The sequence below is a fragment of the Monomorium pharaonis genome, chromosome 3, assembly GCF_013373865.1.
Source record: "Monomorium pharaonis isolate MP-MQ-018 chromosome 3, ASM1337386v2, whole genome shotgun sequence".
Classification (NCBI taxonomy): domain Eukaryota; kingdom Metazoa; phylum Arthropoda; class Insecta; order Hymenoptera; family Formicidae; genus Monomorium; species Monomorium pharaonis.
Genome location: NC_050469.1, coordinates 32,380,738 through 32,402,664, shown reverse-complemented (window position 1 = coordinate 32,402,664; position 21,927 = coordinate 32,380,738). Strand labels below are relative to the sequence as shown.

Sequence of the window (21,927 nt, the reverse complement as noted above, 5' to 3'; positions counted from 1 at the left end):
AGATATATAATTGTAAATAAAATAAATGTGATTGAAAATGCTGTGGAATAAAGGAAAGATATATTTGTAATGTAATCTCAAAAATGCTAAAGTTTTTCAGCATTTTTAAGGTTACATTTACAAATATATCCTTTTTTTATTCCACAGTATTTTCAATCACATTTATTTTATTTACAATTATATTACAATTTCAATAGTATAATTAAAATATCTTCAATATAAACTCTTTGCTTTATATATGGATACACAAAAGACTGATGTTAATGCATTGATGATAGCTATACCAAGATTGCCAAATTGTGCTGGAAATGGCTAAAACTACCGGAAGTTTAACGGAAAATGGCGGAGCCAATCACAATCCAGAGCGGTATTGGCACAACTCTCCTTATAGGAACTCTACATTTGCTGGAGCTCACCGCATACATGAAGTCATGTGGTTTGTTCGCGTCGCCATGCTCCGACATGCTCCTACTCACTCCAACGCATTCTAATAGGTTGGCGTCATCGGAATCAACGTATTGGAGTGCGTTGGGGTGAACAGGAGCATGTTGGGGCATGTGACGCGAACAGACCCGTAATAAGAAAGGTGAACTAACATCACATATGCGCAGTAGTCGACCAATAAGGATTGGGTCCAAATGTTCGAAAGAAGGGCTGCGTTCCGTTTCAATGCATGATGCGCATAATGCATTGTTCATCCTTGTTTAACGTTTAACAAACAACAAAGATGAACGATGCATCATGCGTATCATGCATGAAACGGAACGCACCTAAGAAGATTATTTGCGCGGTGCATTTGGACCCAAATTTCATTGGCTCCGCTCATCGTGCCGCCATCGCTATATGCGCAATGGTACACCTTTCTTATTACATCATGCATGGAGTCTTAGCATTATTCTAACTTATTGCACCAGTGCAGCAGTGCAAGAATAGAAAACAAACCTATGGATTGCAATGCAAGTTTAACCATGTTAAATATAACTCTTGTTTATCTAATCTCGATTTAAACTTGATTTTGTAGAACCGGGCCTAAAGTGTTTTAAATTTCGCGGTTATATTTGTAATCAACTCTTGATTGGCTCTACACTACTGCTGCCATTATGTGCAATATACATCTTGTATTCTTATATCACAGTCAAGTTTATACGACGTTATCGGTGATGGAACTATTGTGATTCTTTATTAAAGGAATTAATTTTTGTGTTATTGTAATCGAAGAGTTTCTAATGAGGAAATTAAATTGTCAAGATCTATGGGGAGCCGACAAATTAGAAGCTCAGTTAGAAATCGCTCGCGATGGACTTCGTGGTCTTGATCGCAGTATTCGTAAAATTTTGGGCCGGGAACTTCCTGATGGCGAAAGTGCTCCATTGCAATCGAGGTTATATTTAATGAAAAAAATGTTAATTCTTCAATAAAAATGTTTTAAAATATTTTATAACAATAACTGTGAAGTATTAGTAATACATTTCTCTCTCTCTCTCTCTCTCTCTCTCTCTCTCTCTCTCTCTCTCTCTCTCTCTCTCTCTCTCTCTCTCTCTCTCTCTGTGGGGGGGGGGGGAGATGTAAAAAACTTATTCACAAAGGATTCTTATATTTTTATGTAATCTTTACTTATGCATTTTTATGTTATTTTTACTTAATGCAACTTTTATTATGTTTGTAGTTCATTTTACTTATATTACATTTACATTATATATTTTACATTATTATATATTTGTAAAAATTTATTTTTATTAAATAACACAATATATGAATATGTTGTTACAATTTTGTTTGATTTTATTTTTTTCTAGAGTACCTCAAAAACGACTGTTACAAGAAGATCGCCGAAGAGCTATAACAGACTTTGTGAATAATGAACTACCTGGAGGCAAACGACGCTGGCAAGGTTCTAATGTAGAACCAAAAACAGTTTTTAGTCGATTAAGTGCACGTATTCCATCTACTGCAGATGACAGTGCTGATGAAGATGATAGCATTATCAAGGTAATTTACTTTTATATAATAAATAGAATCCTTTATTTGCTTCAGCATTACATTGCCAAGAAGGGGACTTGATTTAGGCCTGTTGTACATGCTTTCCGTAATACGTAACAGTAAGGTTTTGATGTATTGGATTGGGCGACCGTAACCGTAACTGGCTAAATCGAGTATGTGATTGGTCAAAACCTTACTATTATGTCTTATGGAAAGCGTGTGCCACAGGCCTTACAATCTTTCCTAGCACACTCATCCCTCCACCTATCTATCCATTTAGCTGTTCTTCTATCCTAATTAACCAATTACATAGATTTATTTAATATTAGCGCGAGCTTTAGTCGGCGCTCCGGAAAAATTAATAGTATTGATCGCCTCGGTCAGCTGTGTTCAGCATTGATCTAGTTTACACCGAGCACTTGATACGCGTATCAAATAGTAAATAACTAGTGAATGTGTTTAATCATTGGCTGATTAGCTTAAATTCACTACTTGATACGCGTACCAAGTGCTCGGTGTAAACTAGAGCATTGACAGTGTCGCCAGGAAGATTGTAAACAAATGAAATGACGTTGTTCTTGAGACTTCGTCTCGTGCGGACGTGCTCGGAATAATTTTATTTGTGTTCGGCGTTATCAATAAAGCTTCTTGTTTGCTATAAATGTGTGCTTATTCCGTTGCGCTCGCGTGTGGAAATGTGTCGTGGAAGAATTTGAGCGCAATAATATAACATAACGTATCTTATTGCTCCATTATAATTGCAAGAATTCTACATATAATAATAATCTTTATTCTCTTCAGCATACAATAGCAAAGAAAAAAAATCCTACAGAGAATACAATATAATCCTATCTAAACATTTTTCTCACTACTATTTTTTAATTCTTACTCTGTTTACAATCTTCTTTCTTTTAACTTATAACTATATTCCCTTACTATATCATCTAACCTTTCTATATTTAAATCTTTTCCTCTACTTTTTCTCTCTTTCTTTCCTCCTTTCTCTAATCTTCCATCTTTTCTTTTTTTTTTTTTTTGCCTTTCTTTTGGATCCCATACCTTTAGCTGTTACTTTTCCTTTTTCCTAGCTTCTTTATGTGCTCTTTATAATCTTCTGTTCTATTAAACCTAACCTAACCTAACGCCAAAATAATTAAAGGTCATAGCTGGATAAAAAGGGCTATGATGAAAAAATATATGTCTTGTAGAAAACGGTTCCAAGATTCTACAAAAAAAATTTCGTAATTGTATCAAAAAGATATCGGAATTTAAAAAATCAAGACCATTTATTTATTTTTTTTATCAATGTTTCTGTCATCAGAAATCCTTCCCGAATTTTTTATAAATGTGTCTCAGTGATATCTATAACATATTAAAATTTCATCAAAATCGGTTAAACCGATCAAAAGATATGAGTTATTTTCGAAATTTTTATTTTTATTTTTATTATTTACACCAAAACGGTTTAATAAAAAGGCCTAATATTCGGCTAAATTGTAAGTGACACTGATAGCAATCAAAGCAAAAAAATAAGCATGATCTGTGCGGGGACAGATTGCCTCCTTCTTATTCGACTATGGCCTTTCCTCTTCTATCCTCATCTTCCTATTTCCATTTTCCTAACTTTTCTTCCCATTCTTATTAAATACCTTAACTTTTACTTTTTTCTCTGTATTTACCTTTAACTCTTTTTCTTCTTTTTTCTTTAAAATTTTAAATTCTTTCTAAATGTATTTATCATCATATTCATTAAATCTTTCCTTTTTTTTTTTAAATAAACTATAATACTATATTACCTGCCTACTTCAGTGACCCTATCCTCTCCTAACCTAATTATATACCTCCTATTCCTTTATTCTGTGTGTACCTATCTAATTCTGCTATATACAAGATACATAATACAAGACAATGGACCCATTGCACAGCTCTGTCTTGCTCTCTTCCCACAAGTCAATGAAAACTTGTCAATACTTCTTCTGTCCTTACTATCACCCTCGGGTCCTTGTATTTTCTTTCAATCTTTCTATCATCTGCTTCACATTTCCTAATTCTAGCATACATCCAAAATTTTTCTCTCTTACGTTATCGTAAGCTGCTATCAAATCCAATCCACAATAATGTGTGTCACTCCATTTTGTCACCTATATGTAGATTGAGAATATTTTCTCACTGAGTGAAGTATAGAGACAAATATTGCATGTCTGGTTTAATTATCAATGTTTACTTTCTTTGTATATTTTTATAAGCATATATCAGTAAATTTGGGATCTGTATGCAGTTTACATTTAATTATATTTAAAAACTAATAGCGAAAGTGTATATAACATTGATCACTGAAATATAATACTTTTTATGACTATAAAAAAGACAGAAAACAAAATTTTTTTAAAATATTAAGTTTCTTGTTCAGTTTATTGCCAATCTGCTAGAATATCACATCAGTGTGAAATGTGAATGTAAAATTCGTTGCCTTTTTGCCATTAAAAATTTGTTGCATACTTAAGGAGGTTCATACACAACTCTTTAGTCAATAGACACGAATTTTCTAAATTATTATTTTATTTATTTTATATACAAAATCATATAGGAATAAATAATTTAAAAAATAAATTATTTTTAAGATAAATTAAATAAGTTTTTAATAAGCTCTTTTTAAATTAAAGTATATTTTAGATACCAATATGATTTGAGTTCTGTAAATATCATTTAGATTTAATAATTTAATTTATTCTTAAAGAAAAGAATTTAGATTAGTTTTATATGTAAATTTACTAAGTAAAGTAGCAGAATACAAATTAATAAGTCAAGGAACGAGATTTAATATGGAAGAAAAAAGATCATGTAGAATATCTGTAGATTAAATACATTAAACACACACACACACACACACACACACACACACAACATGGACCACAAGATCTGCGATTTCATATATTTTATGATTTTTAAGATTAAATATTAATAATAAATTGTCGGCATCATATATATTGTTTGTGGTCGTTAGAAAGTTGGTAATTTAAATTTTTATAATCTAGTTTTTGATTTATATACTAAGTAATTACTAAAAGAAAAGTTTATACTTTTAGTGAAAAATTGAACAACTCTCATAGCAACTGTATTAAAATTTCAAAACTTTAGGAGACTTATTAGTATGTATGTACGGCAAGCTTAACTCATATTTCACGAGAATGTGTATTGATTTTTAAATTATAATTCCTGTAAGTAAGAGCTAGATCTGCAGTATTTATTATGTGTATGAACCATCTTAAAATCGACTTGATTGTCCAGATTTAATTAATTAAGACCAGTTAATTTCTTTTAATGATTGTTAAAAGGAGTATATAATATTGTTAATATGTCACACAAGTTTCGACCTTGCATTAGGTCATCTTCAATGTATTACAAATTATCATTGATCGCAATTCAAATTATAATTAGTTTTTGGATTATAATTCATAAAACATGAAAAAATTTATTTTATCATATTGTTATATATTTGAAAAGATCAAATAATATTCTTTTTGTTACACAATGTATCTTACCTTTAATATAGTTTTATATTTTGCTTGACGTATTCTATTCTAACATTTATATATAATTCAATATAAATTTTAATATTAATATATATTTTGATATTTATATATATTAAGCCTGCTGTATCATCCAGAGTAATAGCTACTCCTCGAGAAATTCCTTCGCGTCAAGAGGTTATCAGGCGAGAGAGAACAGATGAACGTAGTCGACAGAGAAATAAACGTATGTTTGGTGCACTTTTGGGTACTTTACAAAAATTTAGACAAGAGGAAACGAAACTTAAAGCAAAGGTAAGATATATTTAGATATATATTTAGCAGTTTATACACATTATTAATAAATATATAGAGTATTCCATTCTAATTATCTCATGCAAATATTTTGAAAAATATGAAAAAAATTTCACACAAAAGTTGCCTGTACAAGCGCGCGCGTGTGTGTGTAAAAGAAGACAAATAATGATAAAATCAAGTTTAGGGAATAAGCAACTCGTTTTTAAAAAGCAACCATTTGTTTTCTTTGCATTAATTGATTCTCATTTTTCTGTGTATAAGAATTAAAATACGTTTTTTTAATAAACAATTTTTTATAAGATATTTTATACTTTATGTCAAAATACCAGAACAAATACCAGAACAAAATATAAAATATTTTTACTACTTTAAATTGATTTTTTAATAACCTACTTTAATATTTTTATATACAAGTTAATTAGAAGAACCATATTATGTAAAAGAAATCGCCAATATAAATAATAATATTTAAAAAAAACCTTTATATGATCTTGAAAAAGCAATTTCTAAGACATTGATTTTATCAATATTTGTTTCATATTTTTTTTAGATATTTGAGCCAATTAAAACGAGACCGTATACACAATATTCTTATTTACAGGAAGATAAAAAAGCAGAAGTAGAAGCTAGAGTAGAAGAAGCTAGACGACGAGAGAAAGAAGAATTGCGTAGAGAAAGACAACAATTGTTTTTATCCCGAAAACGGCAATTGGCTGAAGTGCGAGTATTAGAAGCAAAGCTTGCACGTAGTCGGCAGTTTCAAGATTGGCGTAATGCGCAATTGCCTCTTGCTTCATTTATAAAAACACAAACACAACCTTCTATTTATTATGTACCAAAGCGTAAACATCCACAGACAGATATGTTATTAGCACAATCCGTAAAAGAACTTAACGGTTAGTATTCTTATAAATATTATTGTATGTAAATTTATTTTTATATGTATACATTCACACAAATGTGCATTATTTCAGAAAACATTGAAAGAAGACAAAACACATTGATTGAAGAATTAAATCTAATAGAGGTTCAGATAGGATTAAGTAAACAGTCACAAAACTTTGAAGCGTCCTCATCTTTACATACCGTAGATGCTCCACGTTTAATAGAAAAGGGTGAAGAAAATCGAGATCCTAATCCAGAACATGATATCGAGACTTCAATCAATGATAATGCTGATATTTCAATGCAGTCCATAATAAATGAAAATTTTAATAATGATAATGACCATACTATAGAGAAAAAGGAAGAAGTACAATTGGACCAAATTCAACCAGATGTAAACAATGGCTAGTATAAAATTTGCTATAATAAAAAAAGTTATACATATTATATACATTTGATGATTTGACATAAAATGAGGATTTTCATAGTAAGTTCTTTGAATTGTTTCATGATTGTATGATTAAAGATATCCTTTAAAGATCAGAAACTTGTAATTTTATTATACCATACAAATCTGTAGTTTACTTTTACAGCTTTTAAGAATTTATGTAAATTTTTTCTTACAAAATTGAAATTAGCTTTTTTGCATACTATTATATACGATAATGTAGATTATGTCAGTAAAATATGTCAGCAATTTCAATCCCTGTGCTAATAAATTAATATAAATCTTAATCAACATTGTAAAATCTATTTCGATTATGTATTTTCAGATATATAAGATACATGTCTAGAGTTATCAAGAGTTGAAGAATTTTCCCTTAAACAAAGATGGATAAAAGGGCCAATTTTTACCTAAAAAGCGTAATGTAACTTATAATTTTTGCATATAATCTGTATATATGCATAATTATTATAATTATTAATATTTTAATTGAGTTTGAATCGCATCACTAGATTTGATGATATTAATTTTATTTGTCTAGTAAACCCATGGAAAAGTGGTTAAAATTTATTTTAAAAAGATTGAAATGAATCTCTTATCATAGTAATATTAATTAGTACATTTTGTTTGCATTATTTGATCATGTACTATACTTATTTGTATAACTTCTTTAATTATTAAAAATGAAAGTATTAAAATTATGGAAGAAAATGACATTGCAGCCCTTATAGGTATTATGACAAATAGATTTGTTACCTAGTATCTTTATTATTAAGTGATAAATTCTAGTGATTACTTATGAAACATTTGTTTAGTAGCTGTCATCAGTGGTACTAATATGTCAGTATACATATAATAATATTTGTATATTATTTGTTATAAATTTACATTTGAGCATTTCAAAATTTTTTAAAGTACATTTTATTACCATTTAATTACACATACTTTCACATTTTTTTAAAACTTAAGCATATTATACAAATATATGTAGGTAGAATACTTGAGTATTTTTGTTAATTAATATTTTATCTGCCTGTATGATATTTCGCGTTAAGGGGAAGCTGGAGATGGGTCTGTTTTATCGATTAAACGCGATTATTGTTTTAGTCAAAAATCTTTTTGTTGATTACACAATTAAAAATCCTTCTCCAGAATTAAAATATAAACAATAACGGAGGGTGGTGCAGTTTTGTGATCAACTCCTGCGGTCGTGAAAACATTTGCTGCGCGTATAAAAGTTTTAGACTTTGTACGTACAAAACAAGCGTGCCCCATCCATTGCATTACAAGAAAGAACAATTCTGTGCTTTCAGAATAAGCTTAGACGCTTTAGTATAATATATTTCTGTTTATGAAAATCTCGTATATATGTGTGAGAGCGGATTCGGAAGAAGTCGATAAGTAAAGTAATATAAAAAACATTTCTCGATACAAAATCCAATTCACAGATTGATATTAATATGTGTACTTTAATTCTGGATAAGAATTTCCAAATCTATAAAAGAAATATATACGAAATCTCATTAATAATGTGCACGAATGACTCTACATTCCGACCACCCCGATCAAGTTTGAGAGGCAGTCCAGCATCCCCTTAAAGCAGAAAAAGTAAAAAAGTGTTCTATTAAAAAAAATAGAAAATCAGAGAAACAAATTTAGATTTTATTGACATTTTATCTAACTTTATAGCAGAGAAATCTGAGAGCAATCACCGCGGCTTTTTTCGATCGATATTTGACTAGCATCAGCGCCAAACATGGATGTAAAGTTCTACATTAATTGCTGTCGCCAGTTTGCAACACCCAATGACTGTCGAGCTTTAACTAGAAACTAAGCGCTTATTGGATGTCGCAAGTCGCAACTGGCTGCTTGCGATTAATGTAAAACGGGCTTTACATCTACGTTTGGCGCTGATGCTAGTCAAATATCGGTCGCACGAAAAAGGCCGCGATAACCGCTCTCAGGTTCTTCTCTGTTTTACAGTAAAGTTAGCTTTTTTTTTTAATGGCACATTTTAAACCCTAGGACATGGAAAAAAAATTCTGAGCCCTACAAAACTGCACATAATTTAAGAGTACTTTTAACTTAAAGAAAACGTGGACTAAGTCCCATGATTATTTTGAAAATAGCATCAAACTTCAATAGCATCAACTTAAGGAAAATATGCAATTTTTAGAGTCAGTTTTAAGATGGGTTTTAAACAACAAAACATTTATTTATCAAATAAACAAATACAGAATCTCAAAGTAAAGATTTTCAGCTTTTTATATCTGTCCTTGTAATTTTTATGCGACTGTTTTTGATTAAGTTCCAAGCGTTTAAATTACATTGCCATTTTTTTCTTTGATTGTTTATAACTCGGTAAAAAATGGTCGTAGGAAAAAAAACAAATTAAACAGAAAAGTAATTTATAGAAATTTTTTATCGGAATAAGTAAAAAATTTTATTTTATTCCACGAATACGCTCAAATTTGATGCAATTTTTGAAAAAAAATCTTTTATACTTTGTCTAAAAAAAAAGTGATCATGTTGCAAAACTCCAAGTCTTAATCAACAGATTTAAAAACTAGAGAGAGTTTGAACTTTCAAATGCTTTTTAATTTGTATTTCTACAACTATTTTTTGCAGAAATACAATGATTTGAAAATGACCTAAATTTGTGGAAATTTTGAATGATCCTTTAATTTCGAATTCCGGTGTATATACATCATATATACATATATATTATACATACTATACAATATGTATATGCAATATACTATTTTTTTTTAAATAGGAAATACTTTTTATATAAAAATTTAAGCTATCTTCAAATCGCTGAAACTCGGCAAAAATTCAACGTAGAAACAAAATTCAAAAAGCATTTTAAATCTTGAAACTGCTTTCAAATGCTTTTTGCCGATTTCAGTTATCTTTTTTTCTACAAATATGGCACAATTGATTCGTTGAAATAAACATTTTTAATGCGACTTTGCTGCATTGTTTCTGGCATGAAAAAAAATCAAAGAATTTCTGTTACATCTTGTAACGGGATCTCCACTTTGTAAGTGGTCGTCCATTGCAGTGCGATTTTTTTTACCAAGTTATTGAAATTTTAAGAGAAAAAAAAATTTTTTTTTTTTTACTTTTATCGTTTATTACTCATGAACTTATCAACATACAGCGCTCCGCAAAAAAAAGATAGAAAGCTAAAAATTTACACTTTTGAATGCAATTGTATATTACCGCTTTTTTAAAGATTTATTTTCTTTTGACAACAAATCGCGTTTAAAGACTACATAAAAATTACATATTTTACAGTTTCGGATGTATAGATTTGGAAATCCTTTAGAAATAAAGTACACATATTAATATCAGCCTATGATTTAGACTTTATACCCAGAATAAAAAAATTTTTCATGGCGTTTTCGACCGATGCTGAGTTAACCCGTCTCAAGTTCTTTTCCTCTAGAACTGGCCAATCACAGTTATTCCCTTCTTCAGAAGAATGGCTGTGATTGGCCTTATGACGTCATTAATCGCTCTTGGAGCGATTAACCTATGGTTTGTTTGCGTCGCCATGCCCCGACATGATCCTACTCACTCCAACGCATTCTAATAGGTTGGCGTCATCGGAATCAACGTATTGGAGTGCGTTGGGGTGAATAGGAGCATGTCGGAGCATGTGACGCGAACAGACCCCTAGGCCAGTCGAAAACGCTATCAGACTGTTCTTTTTTTAATAACCTCTGTATCTGGATGTGCAATTATGAAAAGTTAAAGTAACTATAATCTTTTTTTCTAGAGTTTAAATCTTAATTTAAATTGCATAACATTGTTCGTATATGTTATCTCTACAGAAATACTGTTTCATTTTGTATATATCGTAAATTTTGTATACATATTAAGCAAATATTGTCTTTAAGTGACAGTTCCACTTACGAAATGTAAAAGTTATTTTCGTTTATTTTTATAAGAACTCGACCGTTTTCCTCTAAATTTTTGTGCGTATTACAATTCTGTAAAGGCTTGCAATTTTATAAAGCCAATTAAAAAATTAGTTTATTTTAAAAATATCGATAAAACAGATGGCTTTATAGGATTCCCTTTATTAACTTCACTAGACACTTTTTACATAAATATTTTAATTTAATTAAAATTAATAGGTTTTCAATTGAAATTTTTACGTAAATTTTACAATTATATGCATATTTTAAATGTTTTATGCAAATGTGCGTAATCGTGTTCTATAAATGTTCAATATCACATATACATAATATAAATTCAAATAATTGATTTAATAAAAATTCACTTACCGATTGCTGTCGCTGCTCCTGTTGCTGATGCTGCTGCTGCTACTGCTACATTTCTTTTCCGGTTTTGATTCTGAAAATGTGATAAATATTATTCCTAAACTTAAACACAGAAGCAGATAAAGAAATGTATCACTTAAAAAAATAGTATATAATATTTAATTAATATCGAGTCGCTTCATGGATGCCGCTTTCTGCTGACATCATCCTGCTATTTTCGAGCCGCACATTAATAACGATCGCCCGATACTTTTTTCGGCAATCCCAATGTTACGGATAATATATCACACACGAGTAAAACGTAAACCGCGCGCGAGAATTTCACTTGGCGCGACCGTTACATTTGAAAAAAGTACATGAAAAGTACAGCTCGTCTGATTGGTGGCGAATCAAAAAAGAAAATATGGCAGAAAAGTAGTATGATGCGTGACGTCACAAAACGAAACTCGAAAAAAGCGCCAAGAAATGTTTGAATGCGCACGTTCGAAGCACACTGAACACAAGTAAAGCAATTCGCTCCTCGAGTTTTGTATCTCTATGATTGCGCGACGACTAGTAAGGTTTCATTATTGGCACGATCCACATTCTACCGAACGGATTGCATAGCCTCCTCGAGCGAATACGCGCACACGAAAACTTTGCTCGGAACGAGAATCAACACGGCACGAAAATAGCATGACGTCACGTAACTTCGTGGAAACGCAGGCCGAGGAAAGCGGTGAGAAAACCGTTTGAATGAAAATTACGCGCCAAGATACAACGAACAGAGAACTTCGTTTCGAGAATTTTGTATTTTGTATGCTCGCACGACGATTAGTAGCATTTCACTTAATTGGCACTAGCGATATTCTACCGAACGTAACCTCATCACACTTTGCTCAAATGTGCACGCGAACACTTCACACGAAACCGAAGACAAATGCACGATGCTGCGCTTTACAAATGAATACGATCTCTGGTACGTACGATCTCACATGGCTCGCGTGTCATTTGCTAGCGCGACCGCACTCTCAACACAACACCATACCTGCGCACAATTCGATTCTGAACACGCGAGACACACACGAAGCAGCACGGAGTCAACAGAACATCTGACCGGCGCTGGAGTGGCGTACGTGACTGCTGGCAGGCAGACTCGGCGGTACTCGACGCTAGTCGGCGCCACTTGGCGTTGCTAGGCGACCGACTTGTTGAGTCGCGCCTGCGCACGCCGCGCCGCTGCCGCCATGTTGCTCCGCGCTCCAGTCACGTCCGCCACTCCAGCGCCGGTCAAACGTTCTGTCGACTTCGTGCGTGTCTCGCGTGTTCAGAATTCGTATTGTGCGGTGTTGTGCAGGTACGATGTTGTGTTTAGAGTGCCGTCGTGCTAGCAAACGATACGCGAGCTACGTGTGATCGTACGTAGCAGAGATCGTATTCATGTGTAAAGCACGGCATCGTGCGTTTGCTTTCGGTTTCGAGTTCGGTGTTCGCGTGCGCGTTCAAGCAAAGTACTTGCTCGAAGGAGGTATGTTCGATAGAATATCGCGAGTACCAATTAAGTGAAGTGCTACTAGTCGGCGTGCGAGCATACGAAATACAAAATTCTCGAAACGAATTTGTCTCCGTTCGTTGTATCTCGGCGCGTAATTTTCATCCAAACGGTTTTCTCACCGCTTTCCTCGGCCTGCCTTTCCACGAAGTTACGTGACGTCACGCCACTTTCGTGCCATGTTGATTTTTGTCGCCAATCAAACGAGCCGTTCTTTTCACGTATTTTTTCAAATGTAACGGTCGCGCCAAGTAAAATTCTCGCGCGCGGTTTACGTTTTACTCGTGTGTGATATATATTATCCGTAATATCGGGAGTGCCGAATAAAGTATCGGGCGATCGTTATTAATGTGCGGTTCGAGAATAGCAGGATGATGTCAGCAGAAAGCGGCAAAGGAATATGTCAGCAAAACCGGAAAAGGAATGTATAGCAGTAGCAGCAGGAGCAGCGACAGCAATCGGTGAGTGAATTTTTATCAAATCAATTAATTGAAGATGCTAATATGGCTGTGTGATTGGCTGATGGCATTTTAAGGCCATTGCACGTACATTTTCTTAATCATAATCGTAAGAAATTGAGCCATGCGATTGATTAATTCAGTCGGTTAGTTACGACTAATTTGAGCAATATGATTGGTCGAAATCTTACGATTACGATTAAGGAAATGTACGTGCAATAGCCTTTAAGACAGTACTTAAGATGATCTTAGGACGGTATTCATAGTCGATTCTTATATTTAAGATTATCTTAAGTACAGTCTTAAGATGCCATCAACCAATCACAGAGCCGTATTAGCATCTTAAGACATTACTTGAGACGATCTTAAAATAAGATTCGACTATGAATACCGACCTTAAATATAAGAGATATCCGACTATGAATACCGGCCTTAGCCGTGATCGAAACTTATCTTATTTACCGACACTAGATGGCAGTATCGAGAGGTGATCGTAATTCCTCTGCCGACATAACTTTGTACTAACCAGTATTGCAATTGGCAACGAGTCAGACATGAGAGAGAGAAGTGATCAAAAAATGGCATCCTCGCCGACGTCGCACAATGAGGTTTCCCAGGAATTTTCTGTCAACAAACTCATCCGTGTCGGTTATTACGAACTGGAAAAAACTATTGGTAAAGGAAATTTCGCCGTAGTTAAAATGGCGACCCACGTCGTAACAAAATCTAAGGTAAAACACGCCGTAGAAGCCTCTCAATTGCAAACATGAAATCCGTCATTTTGTCGTTAATATCTTCTAAATATCTGTGTGTGAATACCTCTTTTGGTTTCTTATTCGTAATGTTTAATTGCAAGGTATAATATCTCATTTTAATGTAATTATGTTTTGTAACTATATTCAAGTAATTAATATGAAAAAAGTACATTTATTATTGATAAGAAAGATTACTGTTGCCTTACTTGAAATATGTAATTTATATAAATTGCATAAATCTTGTTATTTAAACTTGCACATCAGACATCCAAACAAATATGAATAGAAATATATTAATAAGAATAATCTATTTCTTTTTCTTTTAATTTTAAAATTGATTTACAGCTCAATAATTTTAAATTTACATTTTAGATATTACATATCTAAACATATCTTTTTTAATCTAAATGTTATTAACGGGAAAACGAAAAAATAGATTACTACACGCGCGCGTACACACACACACACACACACACACACACACAGAGAGAGAGAGAGAGAGGAGGAGGGGGAGAGAATACTTGAATGAGGTTATATGTTTATTATATATTTTAAATTAATTGCATTGAAAGGTATTAGATAAATTTACTCAACCTTATAGTCGAAAACGTTCTGTATATATCCTTGTCTGATGTGTCAGATTTTTAGGTACTATTTTGTCTTAGAATATGACTCTATATGTACTTAATTTTATAGTTTATTTGGTATATTCTTTATCCACATTAAAGAAAAAGAGAGAAAAGATACTTCCAGATAGCAATGTGTCTGTATTGTTGATGGCACATTGCTTGCATAATATATACTGTTACTAGAATTGCAGCAACTGAGGTTGCATTTGTTGATAAATTGATGCCATTACGATATGACTTTGAGTAGCAACTATGAAAACTTTGAAACTGTCATAAAAATATATGCTGTTATATTGCCATAATAATTGAGAACAAAATCGGATATTGTCATATTGTTCATAATACGAGTTAACTTTGATAATGCCGTCTTGTTATCAAACTGTTGGTAAAACATATTGATGTCTGTGTGTTGTTTCAATATTGGTATATATTGACACATACAGACGAGTTGTCAATATTATAGCAATTATAAATTTACATGATTTTGTTCAGACATATTTTATTATCTAGAGATACATATATCCCCACACATATAATCATGAAACTAATTCAAACATAGGATATTGGAAGTTTACTTTATGATACAAAGTCACAAATATAATTTTTTAAGGAAAATTTTATTGGAAGTGAAAACCCTTACTAGTGATGTGCATTATTATTAAATACATATTTGTGTTTAAACTAAAATGTTTTATTGCTTTGTTAACAAAATCAGATATATTTCAATAAAATTGTGGGTTCTACTTTATTTCTATTCTGACATAAACTTGAAAATGTGTGTAAAAGGTGATTGAAAGAATATATGTGAATAATATGAAATAATATTAAATAAATATGAGATTATATATATATATATATGTATGTATATATATAGAGAGAGAGAGAGAGAGAGTTATGAAATTGTCTGGACACAGGATTGAGAAATTTTATGCTACAATTTTACTGAATATTTTATCTGATTTTGTTAACGATAGACGACGATGAATCTTTTTACTCCTGACTACTGTTAATCACAGGTTGTTAGTTTAAATACTTTGAACATAAGTATGTTTTTGTAATGCATCACTAGCACTTCTTTTGTTTCCAATCAAGTTCCTACAATTTCTTAATTTGTAATTTTTTTTAAGAAATTATAATATTGATAAATTTGCAGCATAAAATAAACTCTTATATTCTGTATCAATTAATTTTATGACTTATATTCTTATAATATGAAGAATTAAAATTTGTATACTCTTAATTTGAAAAATAAGATAATTTGTATATTGTTTTGTGAAATATATTCATGCACGTGCGCACATATAATATGTATATAATATGTAATTAATTATATATTTAAATAAATTATATATATTTTAAATACACATTAATATTTTTTATCACACACACACACACACACACACACACACACACACACGTTCAGTATATTTTTATTTGGTTTAATGAATATTAGCTTCCATCTTATACTTGTGTGTGAATTCTTGTATCAATACTTTATACATATATACTTATGAAAAGAGATGTAAATTAATCTTAATTATAATTTATATATTACTTATAAATTATTGAATCAAGTGTAATATAAAGAAAATATACTAAAAGTACATATTATTTATTTTTTAATATACTTTTATTATTTCTTTTTTGTTATTATGTTTATATATTATTTATTAATTTATTAAGATATGTACCATACATGCTAGACAATTACAAAACACATACACATATAAAGTATAAAATTAAAAATTACTAGCTGTTTTATTAATTATTAAAGATTATAGAATATAAAGATTATATTAATTAAGAATAATAAAGAAAATTGTTACCAAATAAAGAAAATTATAAGGATTATATTAAAGAAAAATTATGAAAGATAACAACAAAGCCTTTTTTGTTTTAGGATTTAGGTTTTTTTTGTAAAAAAAATATATGTAATTTTTGTTAATCTTATTTTAATAATTTTATATGCTGGATATAATGAGAATAAACGTATGTAAAAAAGCTTTTTATATAGATGAAAAGAAATATTGACTCTTCTTTTATTCAGAAATTGATTAGTAACACTCGATATTATATATGGCATCAAATTTTTAAATATTAAAAAATATTTTGTCTGATTTCTAATAAAGAAACAACACAACATTTTAAACTTTATATTCTATACAGATTTTATTTTAATATATCATCTTTTTATCTCCTTCAAATAAAAAATAAAGAATATGTTTAAACAAATGTTATATTTAAAGTGAATTAATTTTTTAAAGTCTGTTATTTTTAAAAATGGAATGTTTTTTTAAATACAATATGATTTCTAATTTTTTCTTTAATTATTTTGTGTATGAAAGTATTAAAATATATTTATTATTTAATAATTTATTTAAGTTATCTATTTAAAAAATCAATATAGTTTATGAGATATTTATACTTTATGTCGAAATATATGCCAAAATAAAATATAATATAAATATAAGGTTTTGCAAACTATTAATTTTTCAATAATTTTAACATTTATATACAGAAGAATTACAGGAAGAATATTCACATAAAAAATTATGTAATTCTATTTTTTTAACTGCAATTATGCCTTGATGTTAGAAGATCGATTTTTTTCGAAAATTTATTTTATCATTATTTGTCCCTTTTTATACACATATATAACTTTTGCTTGACATATTTTTGATTCAACATTATGAAGATGAAAAGGATTATATTAAAAGGATATTCTGTAAATATGTGTGTCCGTGTACATAGTTGTGCGCGCGCGCCTGTGTGTGTGTGTGTGTGTGTGTGTGTGTGTGTGTGTGTGTGTGTGTGTGTGTGTGTGTGTGTGTGTCAAATTAGTTTATAATTTATATTTTATTTTGGCATATATTTTGACATAAAGTATGACATATCTTGTAAACTATATTGATTTTTGATAAATCTATCTTCATATTTTAATATTAAGAGAGAAGAGAGAGAAATTTAATTTACTGAGTGTGTAAATTAAAAAATATTAAAATACTGAATAACTTATTCTTAAAGCGAAAAGTTTAAAAGTATTATATTTTTTTGTAATATTTGTTAAAAGGTAATTTTAAGTTAAAAATTTAAATGATATAATTAATATGTTATTGTTTAAAGAAGCATACACATCTGTACTTTTGATAATGTAATTTTTATACATTATCAAAGTCCTGACTTAGAAATGTATTTAACCTTAGGCTGTCACACTAGGTCATCATGACCCAGACTAATGATTTATTAGATATTTTTTGGCGTGCTTGGAAATGTAAACTTGTGATGTCATCTAAAATCAGTTTCAGATATCTATTACAAATAGAGACGCTGGCCCAAAGGAGGGAAATGTCAGTCTCTGTTCAGCAGTCGTTGAAAGAATACCTTAGGTCACTGTGATCCAAGTGTGACAAAAACATTGATCAATATTTAATAAAAAATTGAATTGATTTTTTGAGTAAATAAGTACTCTTCTGCAATATGTAAAATAAGTACCTTTTTTGAAAGGTTTATTTATGAACTAATTTTTTTATTAAAGTAACATCTCAAGATATAATCTTAAATTTTTAGCTTAAGATATTAAAAATTAAGGAAACTATGATTTTTCAAGGAAAATGTGATTTAAAAATTGTTTTTAACAAGTTTTTTAAATAAACATAATTAAAATATTTTTTTTACAATTGGGATATATTTTTCTATGTTTGAATTTTATTTCAGAATTTTTTCAGAAATTTTGGACATTTAATTTTTAAACTGCAGTTTATCAAAAATTATGTTGGGTCATGGTGTCCCAGTGTGACTGTTTTGTTAAAAAAAAGGTGAAACAGCTTAGGGTTAAAGAACAGCACTGGTTGGATGAATTCCGTTTAATTCTTCTGTCAATGCATCGATATCTGGGTACCCTCTCCTTCCCATTTTAAACTAAGTTAAAAACATATTTTTTTAATTATAAAAATTTGTTTTACGATGTCTCTGGTTCTTACTTGAATCAATAGACAACAGTTTTATCTCGGTTTATTTTTACATTTTAATAGAAATCTTATGAAATTGAACGTCATATTGAATGTATCTTTTAGAGGATATATGCTCTAAAATATATTCGGATTTTACTATAAATTTCTTGCAAGATTATGAAAAACTGAAACAATGTTTTGAAGAGTTTTCAGTCAAAATAAATCCAGATAGTCAAACCTGCACATATTGTTATATATTGCAAATGTTATATATTATATATAAACAGAACATTAATAGAAATTTATCAACAATTGAATACAATCTATTGTTTTTTAACATTGTTAGAAATATTAGAAAACGAATAGTTTATAGTGTGTTCTACTTCAGCTGCATTTTTGTTATTATGTTATGACTGGCAAATTGTAATGAAACTACCTAAATAAATTTAAACAGGATATAGTAGACAAGAATTTGCTCTACAGTTATAATCGAATTTGCTGGTACATTGCTAGGTCTTTGCGATGTAAGAATAAAATCCACTTTGATAAAAATACTTTATTTGTGTTTCAGTTTTACTGTGGAACTGTAGTGTGTTATGCTTATCAAGAATTTAATCTTTTTTTACTGTCTGAATGTATACTATCTGAAGAATTGGAACCTAACATAATAATCCTGATAGAAATTATATTAATATATTAATGTAATATTTATATTAATATAAAAATTATAATTTGTTATTATATAATTTGTAATTATATATATACTTACAAAAATAAATAAAAGTATTTATTTTTTATAAAATATTAGTAACTATTCAATTAATTTTGAAATAATATTTCGGCAAAACTATAACGGTGTAACAAATTATTTTACAATTTGTAATATATTTGCAAAATTAAAGGATCCCGCACCAATTGTACGGAAATTGGCTCTCGGTGGATTTGGATAAAATTTTAGGAAAAGGTCCAGTTTAACTTCCTGATGAAAAGTTTTCATGGGCCAAACTCCATTTAAAGCAGTATTTGGGCCCTGGAAAGCCTCAAAGAGGAAATGACAGCAGATTCACGGTAACGAAGACTATTACCTAAGAATATCATTAATTATAATTTAGGATATTGCTGGGTAGTGTTTATGAAAATGCTTAATAATATGAATACCCAAAGTGACATTTTTTACATCTGGGCCTTGTCTGTTGATGTGGGGGGGGGGGAGGGGCCTTGCGTACATTGAGCGAGATCGGATCCAATTGTACGTTCTACTCATGGTTCCTATATTCACGATACTGGTCGCATATACGCATTACATATGTAATACGCATTATATAATACACAATATATATATAATGCGTATATGCGATCGTGAATATGGGAACCATGAGTAAAACGTACAATTGAGTCTGACTTGCTCAATGTACGCAAGGCCCAATCGATAGACAAGGCCTAGGTGGAGAAAAAGTCACCTTGGGTACTCGTATTATTGGGCACTCCCATAAATACTACCCAGCAATATCCTAAATTATAATTCATGATATTCTTAGGTGATAGTCTTTGTTACCGTGAATCTGCTGTTATTTCCCCTTTAAGGCTTTCCAGGGCCCAAATACTGCTTTAAATGGAGTTTGGCCCATGAGAACTTTTCATCAGGAAGTTGAACTAGACCTTTTCCTAAAATTTCATCCAAATCCACCGAGAGCTAATTTCCGTACAATTGGTGCAGGATCTTTTGGAAAGAAATAGTTGAAAATTATTAAGATAAATATTTGAGCTTATTATGTATTAAGAGAACCAGAAAGTAACATTATTTTTATAAATAATATAAATAATATGTAGTTTTGTTATAATTTATTATTTATTTAGTAATATAATCATCATCACATACACGTTTTCTATATATGTTTGTTTATTTATTAATTTTTTAATTCTTTTTTTAAAGAAGCTAATCACCTTTGAGTCTGTAACATGACGATACTGTTCGATTGCATATAAAGAAACAAATGCAATAAAAAATTTTAAAAATTAGACTAGGAAGTACTATATCTTATCCATCTCCACTATCTCATGATATTTGTCCCATTGTATTATCTTTTTTTCGGTTACTAGAGCACTTTTTGCTAGAAAAAAGTTGTAAAAACAAGTAATTGGTCAGTCTTAAAACATAATCCTTAATCGGAATACATAATATTATAAATTATATTAACGAACAGTTTAATAGTTTTAATGTTGATAAGTATCTATAGGACTCCTTACAATTTTTTCTTTTTTCTGTTTCTCTTCTTCTCTCTTTGTTGTTCTCTTATTATTCGTAAAATAAATTCTTAAACTAAAATTAGTTGTGTGTAATTTACACGAGTTTAATAGCAATAACTTATTGGCACTAAGAATAAAGCTAGTGCTCTCAACATTTAAAGTTTTGTTTCTGAATTCTTTTAGCGTTAATATAAGCATTAATATAACAGTTTAACAAAAAATTTAGAAATATTTAAAACAACTTTCACAAAATGCTCTTGTGTTTATTTGGAAATAATTATTGTGAAATGACAACATAGTGGCAGATAATACTGTTTTATGATAATTTTTATTCTAAAATTTGTATTTTCAAATAAAAAATAATTATATATAAGTTAATATTGACTATTTAACAATGTATTAATTTTTTGTCACTTAAATAAAATATTTTCTATTTTATTAAAAATAATCACAACATTATTTGAATTTGGATCAGTGACTTGATAAGCAGATGTCTTACAATGCCATTACGCGCTTCTTCGAAATTTTAGTCACATAATAGTATTTAATAAACACAATTTTTTATTAATTATACTGTTTAACATTATTTTGAAATAAATGTAAATAGTCATCCGTATTTTTGTCTACTGAATTTATTGTTTAAATTTGGTTATTATTGGTCACAATTTTGAGAAGAATGATCGAAGAGGCAAAAAACGGTGATTTTGAAGATTTTATAACGTAGTTTCAATATTAAATTTTTTTTCTAAATTTTACTAATAGCAAAAGTATATATCAAGTTTTAGTTTTAAAATATATTTTGGTTCATTTTGATATGATTTTTCGTTCTTGAAATAATTTGAAAATAGTTTTTTCACACACTATCCGACCAAATTTGATTTTTTTTTGCATCATAAGTGTGAATTGTTATTTTCAACACATTTTGACT

General features: G+C 29.9%; 2 protein-coding genes across 5 annotated transcripts in view; both read left to right on the top strand.

Moving 5' to 3' along the window:
• Positions 1-1,108: 1,108 nt before the first annotated feature.
• On the top strand, positions 1,109-8,042 carry LOC105838760 (pinin). Of its 3 annotated transcripts, none has more exons than XR_004962566.1 (6): positions 1,109-1,381; positions 1,797-1,989; positions 5,631-5,804; positions 6,409-6,703; positions 6,782-7,179; positions 7,466-8,042. XR_004962566.1 is itself a non-coding variant. In XM_036284313.1 (6 exons), exons 1-6 carry the CDS (start codon positions 1,227-1,229, stop codon positions 7,471-7,473), a joined length of 1,140 nt encoding a protein of 379 aa, XP_036140206.1. In that variant the 5' UTR covers positions 1,109-1,226; the 3' UTR covers positions 7,474-8,042. The 3 variants fall into 3 exon arrangements, 2 of the variants coding, with proteins under 2 accessions (XP_036140206.1, XP_036140207.1); XM_036284313.1 differs by having other exon boundaries at positions 6,782-7,096; XM_036284314.1 differs by lacking the exon at positions 7,466-8,042 and having other exon boundaries at positions 6,782-7,427.
• A 5,857-nt stretch (positions 8,043-13,899) lies between these two features.
• LOC105838757 (serine/threonine-protein kinase SIK3) overlaps positions 13,900-21,927 on the top strand; it is a 33,257-nt gene continuing 25,229 nt past the window's right edge. Inside the window, exon 1 of one of the 2 annotated variants that reach the window (XM_012684536.3) lies at positions 13,900-14,149. In XM_012684536.3, coding sequence (XP_012539990.1) covers positions 13,973-14,149 — 177 coding nt within the window. In that variant the 5' untranslated portion in view covers positions 13,900-13,972. The remainder of the gene's footprint in view (positions 14,150-21,927) is intronic. The other variant, XM_012684537.3, reaches the window with a different exon arrangement.